The 19,300-nt window shown below is 38.9% G+C and overlaps 1 protein-coding gene and 1 long non-coding RNA gene across 4 annotated transcripts; one reads left to right on the top strand and one right to left on the bottom strand.

Annotated features, from left to right (window-relative positions):
• The first annotated feature begins 3 nt into the window (after positions 1–3).
• LOC138982776 (cilia- and flagella-associated protein 206-like) lies at positions 4–18,817 on the top strand. 3 transcript variants are annotated; one of them, XM_070356104.1, is made up of 17 exons: positions 4–122; positions 914–1,030; positions 1,393–1,476; positions 1,930–2,020; positions 2,254–2,442; positions 2,784–2,942; positions 3,291–3,383; positions 3,559–3,671; positions 4,072–4,191; positions 12,622–12,726; positions 12,927–13,016; positions 13,487–13,597; positions 14,645–14,787; positions 15,546–15,645; positions 16,842–16,985; positions 17,464–17,552; positions 18,176–18,817. In XM_070356104.1, the coding sequence occupies exons 2-17, from the start codon at positions 923–925 to the stop codon at positions 18,318–18,320; spliced, it is 1,884 nt and encodes a 627-aa protein (XP_070212205.1). In that variant the 5' UTR covers positions 4–122; positions 914–922; the 3' UTR covers positions 18,321–18,817. The 3 variants fall into 3 exon arrangements, with proteins under 3 accessions (XP_070212205.1, XP_070212206.1, XP_070212207.1); XM_070356105.1 differs by having other exon boundaries at positions 52–135; XM_070356106.1 differs by having other exon boundaries at positions 65–126.
• LOC138982778 (uncharacterized) lies at positions 9,846–12,615 on the bottom strand. The gene is made up of 2 exons (XR_011460971.1): positions 10,849–12,615; positions 9,846–10,022 (listed from the first exon to the last, which is right to left on the bottom strand). It is a non-coding gene; the product is annotated as an uncharacterized lncRNA (long non-coding RNA).
• Positions 18,818–19,300: the final 483 nt, after the last annotated feature.

The following is a 19,300-nucleotide window of genomic DNA, read 5'->3' as shown; positions in this document are numbered from 1 at the left end:
CTACGCGCGCGCACATTCGTCGCTAGGGATCTTCTTCTTCTTCTTCTTAGTGATAGGTAGCCAACAACATGGAGTACAAGAGGCTGAACTAACTTTTCTTCTGAGTTTTGGCGAAAAAAAACGTAGGTATAGACAGTAAGTTGTTTGTCAATAGTTTTGTGGAAGAAAGGATTTGTGTCTCGGGTTGCCGCTGACTTACTTTCCTGGTGTACTTTGCAGATCCTGTACTGAAAAATGATGTGTATCCTTGGTGTTCAATAATAAGCCACTTAATTGCACTGTTGCAGCTGTTCCTCGTTTGATTTTGCATTCTAAATCACACACACACACACACACACACACACACACACACACACACACACACACACACACACACACATACACACACACACACTCACACACACAATGTGTATGAATGGAAATCTAAACAACGAAGTGACTGTGGTAAGAAGAACAAAGTTAAACAAACAAAGGAATACTGTACTCATCGATACAAGAACGAGACAAGACGGTAAGACTTGTCTCGTTCTTGTATCGGTGAGTACAGTATTCCTTTGTTTTTTAACTTTGTGTATGAATGCACAAACACAAACGTACACACTAAATGTATTGTATTGTATTGTACAGAAGGGTTTTTTAAGTGTGTGCCAATATCAAGACTGCATCGCATTGATCAGCATCGGTAAATTAGTATCAAAACATGAATTCAAAATGAAGCCGAAACATTTGTACTCATTGACAATATTTATGATCTATGATCATATTTTTTTCTTCATTATAATCATGGAAAGTAACCCACTACTTTTTGGAGGCTAATATCTTGTTGCATGCAACTACAATCCAAGATAAAGACCATGCACATACAGATGTAATTTTAATCAAACACAAGTTTATTTACCTCTATTGCTTACAGGTGGTCACAATGTCTCGCGCACAAGCTGAAAGTGTGATCAAGAACATAATCAGGGAGATTTCCCAAGAATGTGCGAGCAAGGGGCAAGCTGTTTCAGAAACTCTTGTTGCATTTATGGTGAGTTTAAAATATGATATTTACATCTTTTTGTCAGATGATTGAAATCTGTTTTGTCATTTCCTGCATTTGGAGTTTTTAAATGGCAAACTACCAGAAGTTTCCAGTTTAACACAATCCCTGGGTATGCTAGGGCTCATGCTTTACAAAGCACTTGATTTTGTCTTGTAACAATTGGAAGGGAGGGTTTAAATCTAGTTTCTTTTGCAATAAGATTTTGCATAGATGTTATCTCTGTCTCCGTTTCTGATTGAATAGAGAGGTGATAGTGATCTAAATAACCATGAAGCAAGTTTTCAAGGCATGTTGACAATTAAGCAGAGAATTCAAGTCTAAACATATTTTGAACATGTTTTTCTCAGGTGAAGGCTGTGGTGCTTAATCCAGCAAACCAGTTCAATGTCGACCGAACGCTTACCAAGGACGATGTCCAGAAACTCATCAGGGTGAGTACAATGCTCTTTTGGGGTTGAGGTTTTGAAACATCTGATTCATAGTAACTCCAAGGAATTAAGGAATATGTAATCTAAACAGTACCAAAGACATTAGATAGAATTATAAATGTGTGTGAGTGTGTGTGAGTGTGTGTGTGTGTGTATGTATGTGTGTGTGTGTGTGTGTGTGTGTGTGTGTGTGTGTGTGTGTGTGTGTGTGTGTGTGCCTTTCTATCCGTCTGTCTTTGTGTTTGTGTCTGTGTGTGTTTGTATATCTCTCCGTGTCTGTGATGTGCATAGTTCATCTAATAATTTTTGAAAGCAGGATGTCTCGATCTCAGATCGTAAGTGTACAATATTATTTCATATTTCTACCTGGCTGTATTCTATTGCTCTGTCTTTCCATCTTTTCCTGTGAGTCTGTCTGTACATAAGCAGTCATTACTGGGTTTTTTCAATGAACAGCTATGTGTTGAGCGCCTCATGGACAATCGCTCCGCAGCGCTTGATACTGTCAAGATGCAAGTCTACTTTGACATGAACTATACAACAAGATGTAAGTTTGTTTTTGTTTTTTTAAGAGCAAAAGCTTTTTATTTGAAAGAGATATATAGAAATACAATGTGGTGAGACAGAGAGAGAGAGAGTGTGTGTATGTGTGTGTCTGTGTGTGCTTGTGTGATCCCAGAAAATGTGCAGCATCTGGACAGATGTATACACTTTGCATGTATGTATACTTTGTGTGCTTACTGTAATTCTCAATCATTAATGAAATGTCCTGATTTTCAGCTGACTTTTTGGAGGAGCATCGTCGTGTCTTGGAGTCTCGTCTTCAGCCAGTGGTAAGGGAAATAACTGACAGTCGAGCCCGTACAAGAGAGGAACTGGAGAGCCTGTATCGAAAAATTGTTTCAGCCGTCTTGCTTCGCTCTGGACTGGGAAGTCCCACTGACATAGCTGTTGTTCGTGAAGCCACAGGTATTTGAAGACTTGTTTTCCTCACATTCATCTTATATGGGTGTTTGTGTGTGCTTGTGTGTGTGTCTGACTTCTGACTGTCTGTTTGCAAGTGTGTGTCCATGAACTCTGATATGTTATAAATAAAGGAAACTAACATGATTTGTTTTCTTAAGCACACATTCTGTTTTGAAAGCAAAGGAATCATTTCACGTATATATATGCATTCTGGGCATACATGTTTAATGACATGTACCTTGTTATTAATCTAACCATCCATCCATCCATCCACCCACCGTCATCCACCAATCCACACAAATGGAATGAATGAATAAATCAACTTTCTGTATTTTCAATATCAGCTGCCCTTCAGTCAGTGTTCCCTCAGACGGAACTTGGGTCCTTCATGAATCTGACAAAGCGTGACAAGGAGAGACAACTCCTGGAACTGACCATGATTGTCACTGGAATCCGTCTCTTCAACAAGGAGTGTGGTAAAGGCGGAGAGGGCATTGATGACTGTAAGTGTCAAATAAAATATTGATAGTATTCTATTGTTTGTAGGATTTTGTTAATGCATCTCTATTTTATTGCAAGGTGCAATCTATTCTTTGTTTTTGTGTGTGGGTGTGTTTGTGCCGAAGTCTTGCAAAGTATAGTTTTAGGTTTGGCTGAAAATCACATGCTCATTTGATTAGTTTTGTGTAGTTCATATCCTTAATCATTATAGTTAAAAATGTATATTATTTGTATCCACACATGCACGTATGGTAAGAACAACATTATTCAAGGTTTTTCTGTCACTTATTAGCTGCTTCGTATGTGAAGGAGTAAAGATTCATTATGCTATTTTGTCTCAATGGTTTCAGTGCCAGCCATTCTGAACGAAGCAGTTCCTGCAACAACTCAGAGTGTTGACTCAGAGATCCAGAGTACTCTAAAAAGTGCCTACAAGTACACAGGTGAGTGAAACAAAGAATTACCTTCACACCTATATAGTGTTTTGACACATTGGTACCGATAAGCATTCATGATATGCAGTGTCTCTCTGTCATTTGGCAGTATGTACTTTAACGATTAATTGAGAGAAATTACACCCTAAATAATACATTTGTTTTAACGCACTTTGCCTTACAGCTCTGATTGAAGAGATGCACAAGAAGCAGCCACGGGAAGGACCATCCATTCAGCTCCTGAAAGAATCGTTGATCAACACACGTCAACATGAAGCCTTCCTCAGGATCATCCTGGTAAGTGTAATGGGGAGAGAATAAATTGACAATTTGAATAACAACATTTGCTTGCTAAAAAAAGAGATTTTTACAAATTGGCAGCCAGTTTGCATTGGTACGTGCACATTTTTAAAACAATAAACCATCGGTGGTTTGTTCATGGAGAAAAATGTTTTGGGCAAAAATAGAAGTAAAATGTGTTGACCAATTTTAGAATCTGAAATATTTTTACAACTAAGCCATAGTACATTGACTCTTATGTTTAACTCCTTCTGACCTTGACCTCACTGAGAGACCAGTGTTGATTCAGTTAAAAGCAATTCTTCAACAAAAATCTGGAAGCCCTTGGATACCTTATAAACTGCAGCACCTTCAGTGTCACAAGTGCTTATAATCACCTGAATGTTTCTGGCGGCAGAATGACGTGATCAGCTGTGCCCAGCAAGTGGAGCTCCTGGAGAACCAGCTGGCCACGCGCATGGAGCAGCTCCAGGCCACCGTCCAGTCCAAGACCGCTGTGCCCACCGCTCAAGTCTATGTGAGTGGAAAGTGTGTGTGTGTGTGTGTGTGTGCGTGTGCATGCGTGCGTGTGTGTGTGTGTGAGTGAGTTCTGTGTGTGTGTGTGTGTGTGTGTGTGTCCATTCACATGGAACACCTCAAGACCACTGCCCAGTCCATGGCCACTGTGCTGACTGCTCAAGTCTATGTCAGTGAAACTTTTCTCCTCAATTTGCATGCGCTGAGATGGATGGGGGAATGGGTGTCTGCCTTCCTGTGTCCGCCTGTCTAATTACCTGTCTGACTGTTTGTCTGTCAACCTGTTTATCTGTCAGCGTATTCTTAATTCTTTGTTCCTAAAAGCACTTGAGTTAGCCAGTCTGGATTTTCTTAAAATTGTCTCCCTTGATGCTCAAGCAAATCATGGTAAAATGGAAAATTTCAATAGTAAATTTTCATTTGATTAATATACTTACCCAATTCTCATAAATGCATTGACTTCAATCTCACATGCTAGATGTCAAAAAACTACTCAAATAGACCTTTTCGGTATCTGAGCAGCTCTCGCGAGACTCGCTCTTTGTTATGCTTTGAACATCGCGAGAACTTCGAACCTTGGCTTGTGCAGCTCGCACGAGATCGCTGTACCGCATGCTTTGCTATGCTCTGAAGTTTGCGAGAGATTACGAGAGCTTGGAATACCGATAGGGTCTATTACCTGCCCTTGCAAGGGTGGTAACCAAGCTAAAAACAGACGCCATAGCCGTTGCTATGCCCTGTCCCAGCTGGTTACCCATAACCCACCGCACACCACGTGAGCGCCGGCATCCGGAATAATCATTCGAGACTTCTCAAAAACCCTTAGGAAATTAAGTAGCGGGGATGGATGGGAGGGTATTAACTATGAGAATTGGGTAAGTATATTAATCAAATGAAAATTTACTATTGAAATTTTCCATTAAATTACATATTCTTACCCCAATTCTCATAAATGCAGATTGCTCCTAAAGGCGGAGGGAACTTACTTATGTCCCTGAGAGAACCTGTCCTGCAGAAACTAACGAGGGCAAGGAAATTGCCCCATCAAGTTAAGAGCAGGAGATGTCCAGGAGGTAAAAAATTAATGAACACGTCATCAGACCTCCAAAGAGCTGTTGGCAAAACTTCGCATAGGCGACAGGAACACCACCAGCGAGAGAAGAACCCCAGGCTCTGGACTCCTGCACACCTGTAAAGGAACAGAGGGAGGACTGAATGCCCCCCCCTGTGTTCAATAAGCCACCACTCATAGGACTGTCCTATGAAAGTAGCAACACCTCTTGTGAGAGTCAATAAAGAGAAGCCTCTGTAAACCTTGCCAATACTACAAGTAGTCGTATTGCCAATTTTATTTAAACCTTGTCACTTCGCCGGAATGTATTAAGTGGACATAAGGTCGGGTTCGGGAAAAGAGATTTCTTAGAAAAAAGTATACTCTACCAAGACTGAGTTTTACTCTTCACGACATCAACACTCAAACAACTTTCACTACTACACAGTCGTCAAGGCAACACACTGTAATTTACTCTTAAACATTTATTACCTTTTCTTCACTTTCACTAACGCTAACACTTCTTTTCTTATACACAACTGCGGTAAAAAACAATAACTATTAGCTAAACTAAACACTTGAGGAAAAAACATAAACTAAAACACTTAAAGCATGGCAGCTCTGTATGGGAGGTAGGAAAAGTGCCCCTGAAAATACAATGCATAACACTCATAAACACACTATAACAAAACAAATGTAAATAGTAAACAACCTGACAATAAGAACATAGGATTAGAATACAAATACAAAACGAGACAACCTCTTATGACAAAACTTGAGCGCTTTAGAACCGAAAAGTATGTCATGTGACGCACGGCATAGGAATCAACATTGACAAGAAAATGTTCGATCACCATCTATGATAACAACTTTCTTTTAAACATGAACAAGAAGTTGTGTTTTGAGTTGCATATGACTAAGTGCAACAAAGTCAAATCAAAACGTCACTACGTCCACTAGTGATGAATTAAAAATACACCACTCACAGAAGTTCTTCTTTGATATGACTAAAATACATTTCAGCCTTATCTTACTCAGCCATACTAGACTACACACAGTGTCATAAAAGAACTGTATCAGCATACACTAACACAAATGTGATTCCACTCCATCAAAACAGTCCCATAAGTCCCAACTCCATCAGTCAAAATCAGACTCCTCAACATGTATTTTTTCCCCTCATAAAGTGACAAATACAAATAGTAACCAACAGAGAAACTTGATACAAATTACAAACATAACATTTCGAACCACAGAACTCTTTCCGATACCTCACACAGGTTTTTCCCAAACTCAAGACCACATGGCCACACAACAGACAATGACATATATACCATTTTCAATCTACTGGAATCATCTTCAATATTATTCATCCATGATTTATCTTTGCATAGAAATACAAGTAAACAGTTTGTGTGATCATCTCCCACAGTATTTTCAGTCTCTTACCTGAATTAGGAGCACTTTAATCCCCATGTTCTAGCCACCCGAAGCCGGTGCCATCTCTCTCAGAACATCATGCCATCAAAAAGAGAGAAACCCCACTTCCAGACATGGGAACTCAAAAAGTTGGAAGGTGGTTTCATCATAAGTAATATATCTTCATAGTTAAAAATATAATTTCAACATCTAAATATTCCTTAAATGTAACCAATGACTTTCAGATACTTCTGATAATTTTCTCATCACTACTTCTATTTTATAACTTGATAATTGCAATTACCAGAACCTGACGAAAAGTAGTTAATTTAAGTCAAGGGAAGTAACCAACTGAAATGCATGTCAAAATAATAAGTGCAGTTGTGTCCCTTTTAGTTTAGTCACCTCTTGAATGATAAGCTAAATGCCACAGCAGACAGTCTGTGTAAAATAAGAAATAATCCTTGTTAGGAATTATTTCACATGTTTACATACACCCCTCCAAAGAAAATGTTTCCTTATTACTAACACTGGTAATCATGTAAACATTTCAAAAACTTAAAAACATTGTCGTTGAATATCTCAACTCGACATGGCTCATCTCTCATGTGTTAACAAAAAGTGTCTTAAAAGACAACCGGTGCGTGTCTACGACTCAAGTCTAACTAAAAGAAATAGCGCTGAAACCAAATCCCACTCATTAATTATAACAGCATACAGTTCATATAGCACCACACAAAAGTCAGGTTAAAAAATAATCTGGACAGTCAATTGTCTCCACAGAGAAAAAGTAACACAATGTCAACACTACCATACAAAAATGCAACCTTCATCCCCATCAGCCCGTTTAGTTGATAATATAGGGGTTCTCTTTCAATGTGCGCTCTTGTTTAACACTCACAAAAACTCTCGCTCACGGCTTTACAGTAAAGGCATCTTACTATATCACCACGTCATGAGTTAGATACGAGTTCATTACCCAAATTATCTCCCTTTCACCATGAATCAACAAAAACTTTGTCCAGTGCCTCATCTCAACACCCAATCAAGACAAAGTACTTTTAACAAGGTTAAACCATAAGAATCATTATTTCAACAGTGAATATTTAGAAAATCAACATGCGTCCATGCGTCATAACCAATACCACACTCTTGTCACAAGACATACAAATCAATTAGAAATATAACTAAGTGCGCCGGCACAGCTTAGCTACATTCATTGACTCGACTCTCAAGATACACCCACACTACCTCTGCACTGCTTCAATGAATTTCACAATGACAAAAACACATTATACTGCACTCGGCAGTCCAAACCTTCTTGTTTGTTTTCCCCAGTTCCAAAGTCCATTGCAACTTGTTTGCAAATCCCTGTTTTCAAAATATCTGTCTCTTCCCCTTGTCACAAAGTCAAAGAAACACCATAGAACAAAACAAAAAGAACATAACACATAATACACAATACTAAAACAATGCAATGCTCTTGTTATGATTGAAGAATGGAATACAATAGGAATATCATATCATGTACTACATGATATATGGAATCCAACCCAACCAGAAATATTGTCTAAACCACAGCCCCACTTGTCTGTGATAACAAAATTCCTCAATAATGGACAAGAAGTTATGTTAAGATTAATTCAGACACAGCTACAAGCAGAGTCAATCGAAACTATACTTCATCCATTTAGTGACTAGCTTTAAGCATAATCACCTTACAGAAAATCTAAGACATTCACTTGATGTCTCAAATTACTCTTGATGTAACCAGTAACCACTCGGAATTACATCTCTCAAAAGCTGACAGTTAATAAAGCAACTGTGCAGACTAATCAGTTCGCGTGGTGATTCCCCTTATCTCAATACAATTCCTATGTTCCATTTCTTACAACCATCAACATAAAACAAATACTTCAATCTTCTTCTGCTCCACACAACAACAATTATGCAATTTTCAAATTAATGACAAATCAACTTGAATTAACTGCAGAAATGAACAAGTTGTTAACACTTATCATTTCCATGCCTCAAAAAGATAAACAATCAACATCTTGAAGCTTCCAGAGTTAACAAAAAGAGTGGGAACGGTAGCAACGGAGTTAAACCCAAAAACCCGATGACCTTCAAGTACTGAACTATTTAGAGGCCCAGACAATTTTTCTATAATGGAGTTCATATAGTGCAGTAACAGGCAAACATTTCCAAAAATCAAAAAATGTTCCTATTCACTCCGAACAACATTTTTTCAACATGACTCCAGTATGCCAACAGCTATTACAATAATAAGACACTCCTATTTGTCATACAATCACAAATTGACAAAACAAAAATCAACCGCAACTCCTGTGACAAAAAATACTGTAGCACCCAATGACTGAAGTGTTCAAACATATAGTGAAACTCAAGGCAGGAATCGTCCTGACAAGAAAACTCGGTTCAGATCACAATACCAAAACTGTGAAAACATGGAAAAATAGACAAAAAGTTTTGTTAGGATTATATCGCGACCAAGTACAACTAGATCAAATCAAAACTATACTTTCGAGCGTCCATTTATGATGAAAGAATTATCACCACCCAAAATAAACCAAGCCACTAAATGTGGTAACTCTCCACAACATGACTAAAAAAGTCAGTCACATCTGGTCAAAAATCCACAGCACCCAAGGTCACTGAAATCGGTGATTTTCTTCCTGGCAACAGTGTCGTCTCAGCGGTGTCATCCAGCTCATCTCTCTTCGTCCTCTCTCCTCTGCATCGGCTCAGCTGTCGCTCTCCAGCATCCTGTCGCTCTCTCCTCGTCTCTCGCCTTTCCATCATGCTTAGTTATGTGTTTTCCTCTTACCCTTATCTTCCAGTTAAAATTACAAAAAATAGTTGAAACAAAAACAATTGAGTCATTTATTTTCCACTATTCCAGTCTTTACTTTTTTCTCTCTCACTATCTCAGTCCCTTATTGGGCGCCAAAATGTAAACCTTGCCAATACTACAAGTAGTCGTATTGCCAATTTTATTTAAACCTTGTCACTTCGCCGGAATGTATTAAGTGGACATAAGGTCGGGTTCGGGAAAAGAGATTTCTTAGAAAAAAGTCTACTCTACAAGACTGAGTTTTACTTTTCACGACATCAACACTCAACAACTTTCACTACTACACAGTCGTCAAGGCAACACACTGTAATTTACTTTTAAACATTTATTACCTTTTCTTCACTTTCACTAACACTAACACTTCTTTTCTTATACACAACTTCGGTAAAAAACAATAACTATTAGCTAAACTAAACACTTGAGGAAAAAACATAAACTAAAACACTTAAAGCATGGCAGCTCTGAAGGGGAGGTAGGAAAAGTGCCCCTGAAAATACAATGCATAACACTCATAAACACACTATAACAAAACAAATGTAAATAGTAAACAACCTGACAATAAGAACATAGGATTAGAATACAAATACAAAACGAGACAACCTCTTATGACAAAACTTGAGCGCTTTAGAACCGAAAAGTATGTCATGTGACGCACGGCATAGGAATCAACATTGACAAGAAAATGTTCGATCACCATCTATGATAACAACTTTCTTTTAAACATGAACAAGAAGATGTGTTTTGAGTTGCATATGACTAAGTGCAACAAAGTCAAATCAAAACGTCACTACGTCCACTAGTGATGAATTAAAAATACACCACTCACAGAAGAACCAAAACACTTGATGCCTCAAGTTCTTCTTTGATATGACTAAAATACATTTCAGCCTTATCTTACTCAGCCATACTAGACTACACACAGTGTCATAAAAGAACTGTATCAGCATACACTAACACAAATGTGATTCCACTCCATCAAAACAGTCCCATAAGTCCCAACTCCATCAGTCAAAATCAGACTCCTCAACATGTATTTTCTCCCCTCATAAAGTGACAAATACAAATAGTAACCAACAGAGAAACTTGATACAAATTACAAACATAACATTTCAAACCACAGAACTCTTTCCGATACCTCACACAGGTTTTTCCCAAACTCAAGACCACATGGCCACACAACAGACAATGACATATATACCATTTTCTATCTACTGGAATCATCTTCAATATTATTCATCCATGATTTATCTTTGCATAGAAATACAAGTAAACAGTTTGTGTGATCATCTCCCACAGTATTTTCAGTCTCTTACCTGAATTAGGAGCACTTTAATCCCCATGTTCTAGCCACCCGAAGCCGGTGCCATCTCTCTCAGAACATCATCCATCAAAAAGAGAGAAACCCCACTTCCAGACATGGGAACTCAAAAAGTTGGAAGGTGGTTTCATCATAAGTAATATATCTTCATAGTTAAAAATATAATTTCAACATCTAAATATTCCTTAAATGTAACCAATGACTTTCAGATACTTCTGATAATTTTCTCATCACTACTTCTATTTTATAACTTGATAATTGCAATTACCAGAACCTGACGAAAAGTAGTTAATTTAAGTCAAGGGAAGTAACCAACTGAAATGCATGTCAAAATAATGAGTGCAGTTGTGTCCCTTTTAGTTTAGTCACCTCTTGAATGATAAGCTAAATGCCACAGCAGACAGTCTGTGTAAAATAAGAAATAATCCTTGTTAGGAATTATTTCACATGTTTACACCTCTTTCACTTATAGTGTAAAGTGATAAGAACATGAGCTTTTGGCTCTTAGTTCCAATTGACTGAGCGCAAATCAAAAAAGGATTTAAAAAAACTCTAACCAGACAGTTAGAAAATCCAAACCACCCGGAACGAGAATCCTCCCGAGAGGAGGGAATTAAACACCAGTGGAGATTGACCAGGTTTCTGATTCAAGGAAATCTGGCCGAAAAACCATGAAAACACGGAACTATAAGCTCCAAGGCTACAACCTACGGTAAACCCCAACAACGCAAGTGCCTCAGTTCCCTTTGGGGCTGAGGCCCAGAGTAAGAAGAACAAAGTCCTACGCGTTTGTTTGTTTGTTTGTTTGTTTGCTTAACGCCCAGCCGACCAGTCCTACGCGTTAAACAAGGGGACGCCTCTAAACCTCTAAAAACAAGGTCCTTTGATCATGCCCGCAAAAGCGCCATGAACATCAGAAGAGAGGCCTATTTGTTCCAAAGTAGCTGAGATAGCCAAGACGCCGGAACCTCCAAGAAGAGGCCAAGCTGCCCAGAGCCAAAAAGAAACAGAGGTGATTAACCACCTGGATTGAGAGAGGGGCGCTAAGGAGTTGCACCCCCGCTCTATACGCCAATTGTCCAAGGAGGCCAACGAGGGGCATACACAGAGAAAGTGGAGGACCTATGTGCTTCATGCACCAAGACCAGAGTCAAAACCCCCGATCTGTAACACAAACAGCACAACCTCCAGCCCTGTATGCAGATGGCCCAACCCGTGTGCAAGCCTAGCTGAGAGGTCCTGCTGAACGAGTCGGCCAGATTATAGAGCCTTGCAAGGGCAGGTAATTTGAGTAGTTTTTCGACATCTAGCATGTAAGATTGAAGTCAATGCATTTATATATGAGAATTGGGGTAAGAATATGTAATTTAACAACATTTTTGTGATGTACAGATTTTTCTCATGACACTTATGTCTCTGCAAAAGAATTCAGTATGTGCTTGTTTTCTTGAGAGGAGCTAGGGGAAGGGTTATTTTAGATTGCCCGCAGTGTTCACAGGTAAGAGAAAGCTAGATTATTATCTCCCTCTGGGGACCCCCTGCCGATCTACAGAAGGCTGCGGACTTCATGGCAGCCACCGACCTGATGATTTAATGGCCATAATATCAAACGCAGAAGAAGAAGAAGATGAATCTCCCTTGATGCACAAGACTCAGCATGATTGTCTGTTTACTTTGTCTTCCAAGGTTTGTTTTTGACACTGGTAAGTAAGCTTCACTGTCTTCCTTGCACAGTTTAAACAAGATGTGACTGTCTCTGTGTTTTTAGCCCCAGTTCATCCACCTGGCCCAGCTGTGGAGCGGCTTTCAGGACGAGATGGTTTTGCTGAGCGTGCTGAGCAACATCTTGGCCAGTCTCGAGCCTTTCACCAGGGTGAGTGTTAAAGCTACTTTTCTCCTCGAAAATACAAAAAACTTAACAATACAAACTAATAAATGACTGGATTCACGTTTGTGAATTGCTGATAACTGATTTGGGGAAGGTTATAATTATTAAAGTGTGATAGTTAGAATTTTCAATTGTAAAATAGTTTTCGTGGTCCTATCACTGTGTTGGTGTCGTGACTGTTTCAGGGGCACAAGGAGCTGTTCAGCGATGACGTACTGAACCCATACCTGTTGGCGGGTTTGGAAATTGTCACTGACGAGGAACGCATTCAGGCAGTAAGTCTACCATTTCAGATATTGTTCCAAGTACAAATTTCTGTGATGATAACTGACATTTTTTGAGTGTTTAACGCTTTCTATGGGTGGGTCATAGGAACACTTGCTTCATTCTCTTTTGTTTCACCACGGTTTTTAATTTTTATGAGTGTCTTAATTCTGCTGTTGTTTCTGGGCTTGGAAGTCCCATTTTTGTTTGACTTGAGGGAGAAAATGGTGAAGATACCACATAGTACTAAAAGCAGAGCAGCAATGTTGAGTAGAAAATGATTACTGTGAGCTGTCATAGGTCTTCTCTTTGCTGGGGTATAAGCTAGGTGGAGAATGGGGCAATATTATGTGGTGGCTGAAGACGATTGAATGAACATGCAGCTGTGATAAGAGGAACATTATTGTATCTCTCAGAGGTTGACATTATGGAGATTGTTGTATCTGTCAGAGGTTGATATATAATTAGCTGTGTGTTGCAGACTGCGGTTCCGGAGCAGCGGGTCAACCCCAAGGACTTTCGGGTTGAGAACAGAGAATGGCTGTTTCGTGAGACCACCAAGAACTTCAGCAAACTACCCCTCATGTACAAGGTATGTTATGACCTTCTTGCTTTTTAATGAAAATGTCTTTGAAAAAATAATCTTGTTTTGAATCTTTATTTCACAGTCAAGAAGATTAGATGTCATTTCAAATATCTTGCTTTTTACATTTAGTCAAGTTTTGACTAAATGTTTTAACATAGAGGGGGAATCGAGACGAGGGACGTGGGTGGTGTATGTGTGTGTCTGTGCGTGTGTGTGTGTAGAGCGATTCAGACCAAACTACTGGACCGATCTTTATGAAATTTGACATGAGAGTTTCTGGGAATGATATCCTCGGACGTTTTTTTCTTTTTTTCGATAAATACTTTTGATGACGTCATATCCGGCTTTTTGTAAAAGTTGAGGCGGCACTGTCACACCCTCATTTTTCAATCAAATTGATTGAAATTTTTGTAAAGAAATCTTCGACGAAGGCCGGACTTCGGTATTGCATTTCAACTTGGTGGCTTAAAAATTAATTAATGACTTTGGTCATTAAATATCTGAAAATTGTAATAATTTTTTTTTTATATAAAACGATCCAAATTTACGTTCATCTTATTCTACATCATTTCCTGATTCCTAAAACATATAAATATGTTATATTTGGATTAAAAACAAGCTCTGAAAATTAAAAATATAAAAATTATGATCAAAATTAAATTTCCGAAATCGATTTAAAAACAATTTCATCTTATTCCTTGTCGGTTCCTGATTCCAAAAACATATAGATATGATATGTTTGGATTAAAAACACGCTCAGAAAGTTAAAACGAAGAGAGGTACAGAAAAGCGTGCTATGCAGCACAGCGAAACCACTACCGCGCTGAACAGGCTCGTCAGTTTCACTCCGTTATGCACAAGCGGCGGACTACGGTCATTGTGAAAAAAAGCAGTGCGTTCAGTTTCATTCTGTGAGTTCCACAGCTTGACTAAATGTAGTAATTTCGCCTTACGCGACTTGTTTCCTTCTCTCCCTTTGCATGCTTTAGCCACAAGCCAACTTTTCAGTCCCTAACACTTTTGACAAGATCATTGTTGTGCCTTCTTTTTCAGGGGTACTGTGCCTACACACTGGGGAAGTATGATCGACTACTCGTTCCAGCCAATCCTGAGATAGGCGTCATGCGTTACAGGGACCATTACTATGCATTTTCCAACAAAGAAGCTGCTTATGAATTTTCTCAAAGTCCTCAAGAGTAAGTATGCTGAAATTTGGTTTGTTTGTTTGTTTGTTTGCTTAACGCCCAGCCGACCACGAAGGGCCATATCAGGGCGGTGCTGCTTTGACATATAACGTGCGCCACACACAAGACAGAAGTCGCAGCACAGGCTTCATGTCTCACCCAGTCACATTATTCTGACACCGGACCAACCAGTCCTAGCACTAACCCCATAATGCCAGACGCCAGGCGGAGCAGCCACTAGATTGCCAATTTTAAAGTCTTAGGTATGACCCGGCCGGGGTTCGAACCCACGACCTCCCGATCACGGGGCGGACGCCTTACCACTAGGCCAACCGTGCGCGGTTGCTGAAATTTGGTATTACGTGTAAGATAATTTGGTATTACGTGTAAGATAATTTGGTATTACGTGTAAGATTGTGTTTTTCAGGACACTTTTTTTCTCATACTTTATGTTAATCTATTTCACTTACACACATGTGTTACTTGTGCACAAACGCACATGCACAAATCAATGTGCTCACACATGTTCATGTGTACACACAAATGGCGAAATGCGCACACAAACGCAATTTTTGTTTTTTTAGACACAGTAGATCTCTTGGATGTTCAAAACCTTTGCAGTTACCCGCAGCAAGATTTAAACATGTATACAACAACTCAGTGATTACATGTATGTTTATCCTGTAGTTTATCCTGCAGTAAGCTCAATAAAATCTGAGCTCTCAGTTTGGCTGTTCTTTCAGTCTAATGGTGAATATTTGTGTACACAGGTTTATCCAACTTGTTGCTGAAGGAGCCAAACGGAGTCCAGAGTTGATACAGCTGCTGGAGCTTCACACCCAGTTCTCTACCATCACTCCTTATTCTCAGGTCAGTTCTCACACGTTTGTGGATAGTGTTGTTGCATGATATGGTTCCCTGCTTCATAATAGAGAAGAATAGTTTCAGGTGTTGTTGTTTTTTTTAGCTCTCTTTTGTGGTTTTATGCTATGCGAGTTTCATTGTTTTTTTTGTTGTTGTTGTTGTTGTTTTGAATAATGTTCTTTGGCTGTAAAGTTTGAAGCAAAAATCTGACTACTTCAGAAACAATGAACTCTACACCAGCTGTTGCTTCTTATAGTTTGCTGGCATTTAAAAAAAAGTTTGACACAGCAATTATGTTAAATGGTTATTGTTCTACCTTTTGTGAATGAAGCTTCCCAAATCCTGACCGCTACCCACTCCCAATTAAGTTATCTTGCTGACTTATTTTTATAATTTTGTTAAGGATCTTTGTCTTTCTGATTTAACTAATAAAACCATGAATCCAAAAACAACAAGAAATTCCTTCGAGGTAGGAAAAACACCCCCGTTGGTCAAAGGGAAATAACCATTCTCACTGCCACCAACTGAGAAGGTTATTTCCCTTTGACCATTAATATGTCCTTGTAGAATCTTAATCCACCAATAACTCCCTAACCGTGTGTTTGACTGGTCCCAAGTTTTGTAAGGACCGTCTCAGGAATGTATAGAACCTGTTCACCAAGTTTGGTGACGATCGGTCCGTTCATTCTTGAGATCTATATGCGAACACAAACACACAAACACACAAACACATCGACCGAAACCTATACACACCCCTATACCGGGGGTGTAAATAGACTGCCAACGTTCCAACGTTCCAAATTCAGAATAGAAAAACAAGAAAGGTATGTTGTAGGAACGTTAAATTATTGACAAAGCAAAATAGTTCACAGATATTTCAACCCAGCGGTCTTTTTAGTACACAGACAAACACTAATTACAGAAAGACTTATCTGACAAAATGTTCAGCCACTTGCCTTGCTTTTGTCTTCCTTGCAAGTGGTTGAACTCTTTGTCAGATAAGTTTTTTCTGTATAATTAGTGTTTGTTTGTCTGTGCACAAGTCGACTGGGTCGAAAATCTGTGAACGTAACGTAACGTTTCGTCAATAATTAAACGTTTCAACAACATATCTTTCTTGTTTTTTTATTCTTAATTAAATTTGATTAGAAATAATCTACAATGCTCGTTTTTTGATGATAAAACCATGTGTCAACCTGCAGGGCCGTGACGCGGGCAAGATGGTCGAGAAACCAGTGACGAAATGTGAGAGTGGCACGCAGACCGACACGCATTTTATAGATTCCAACATCGTCCGGTCCTACGAATGGAACGAGTGGGAACTCCGTCGAAAAGCAATGAAGCTGGTATGTTCCGGTTATTGATATCAACTAGTGTTGGTAATTAAAATTGACTAGATATCATATGTCAGCGGACAGTTACATCAACCACACAATGAATGTGATGGCTTATTTAAGGCTTGATGCAGAAACTGGTGAATTTGTGATCATTAACTGGCTAGGGACATAGAAGATTTTCCAAGCTATTAAGTTCATTATTGGTATTGAAATATGTGTTTTTTCTGTCGGTCCACTTCTTAAGACAGCATTTTGTTTTGTCAAAAATTAAATATTCCAACAACCTTCCATACTTGTTTTTATTATGCAGATAAAAGCACTTGTTAAGATTCGCTTGTGGCATGACATATAGATGATATACAGTATGCAGAGAAAAGCCCTAGTGGAGATTCTCTTGCATGTGTTTTTCTTTAATTCTAAAGCATGTGATAAGTCTTTACAAAAATTATACCAAATGCATAATTTAATCAACCAAATTGGTGTACAGGCAAACTTGCGGACCAGGATCACTACTTCCATGCAAACCAACCTCAGCAACATACGGCGAGACAATACTACTCAGGTCTACCCTCTCAAGTAAGTACCCCTTTATTTTTGTTCATCTGCAATTAATTTTACCTATACATGAAACTTTTCAGTCATATTAGCTTGAATCCGTCAGGCAGAGCGTACATTTACTATGGGATTTACACACACCCCACTACAAATCAGTGCCAAAAATAAGAAAATTCTTGCTATACAACACTGTTACATGCACAGTCTTGCGGTGACCTTACAAGTATAGTAATGTTCTGCTGCTGTTACAATAAAGTAACCAAGACAAAGTTTGTTCTCGAAATTCTTTGTCATTTTTTTTATGTGACGCCATAATTTGCATTATGATGTCTTCTCGAGCTTTGTTTCGCGTGTGACTTCAAAGATAATTTTATGTTGGAGGAAAGAGTCGAAAAAGACATCTTCATTTGTGTAGTCGATGTCGCTTGTCATTATATACTGAGGAAGTTTGAGGACTGCTTCTGCTCAGTGACATGGGTGCATGTGGGGTATGAAAATTAACCATGGGGTAACTAGCAGTCTTGATTCAGGCCTATACTGTTTTTGGACACACTAGTTCTAAAGCACTTATCAAACTGCCGGAATTCCTCTGGTTTCTTGGAGATGTTCAATACTCTAATCTGCACCTTGATGATTCTCTACAGAGATACAGACACACAGACCAAGACGGATGGCTACAGCAATGTTCCGCAGCCTCAAGTCTTTCTGGCTGGTTTACGCGGCGGTGGCATGGGTGTGCCGACTGTCATGACCAAAGTCGACCTCACCATCGATGTTGATCAGACGTAAAAGACATGACGACCCAACCAGCTGTTTTGTGATTGAAACTTAATCTGCTTGGCAGAACTGAATGCACCACTTTTACATGGACAAACAGTATTTTGGTGTTGGATTTTTATTTTCATTTATTTATTTAATTTTATTAGATAATGCCAAAAGCCTGTCAACTGCAGAGACTTTTTATAATTACTGTCTGTACAGCCCAGTAAGATGTGTGATTAAACTCATAACTTAATTATGACTTTATATCCTTCTTTGGACTTCTTTCTATTCAATATGATGCATTGCTCTGTCTTTCAAATAACAATTATAAACAGACGAGCGAGTCATCTTCCAAAGCACTGTGAATTTTTTTTTGTTATTGTTATTAGTGTTTTTGTGGAGTGTTTTGACAGACAAGCACGACCTTCAGATTCAGCAGTAGAATGATAGAAATTGTATCTGTACAAAAAAACTCCAATGTTACAACCAGATATGAATAAAATGTGCATTGAAATGAAAAGAAATGCTGTTGGGTATTCTTACAACATCCCGCATATTGAGTATTGCTTGTGTGATTGATTGTGAACGTTTTAATCGTCTGTATGCTGTGTGTTCACTTGTAACAGGTGTGCTTGTGGGTATGTATGTATCAAGGGAAAGTGTAGAGAAACACAAGACATTTAAGCGAGAAGGTGAACAAAATAAGTCAGCTGCTTTGCTAAAATGCACAGCAGATGTTACCAATGTCACCTTCGTATTATTACACGCTTTCACTCATTGATTTTTCCCAACGTAAGAGTAAAACTTTAGTCCCTGAATTAGAAACAGCAGCAGGGAGTGAAGCAAATCCTATGAGCTGCAACTTAAAATTCTTGCAGCAAACACCAGGCAGCCAAGGCATGAAACCTAGCGGTAGTTAAAATGAAGAACAACTCATCTGTACTTTTCTAGAACAAGTGATTGAACAGTAATTAGGGACTCCTGAAGGCCCAACACTGTTTGGGATG

Source organism: Littorina saxatilis, linkage group LG12, assembly GCF_037325665.1.
Source record: "Littorina saxatilis isolate snail1 linkage group LG12, US_GU_Lsax_2.0, whole genome shotgun sequence".
In the NCBI taxonomy this organism is placed as follows: domain Eukaryota; kingdom Metazoa; phylum Mollusca; class Gastropoda; order Littorinimorpha; family Littorinidae; genus Littorina; species Littorina saxatilis.
Note: the sequence above shows the minus strand (reverse complement) of the source record. Positions and strands in the feature narration are given on the sequence as shown.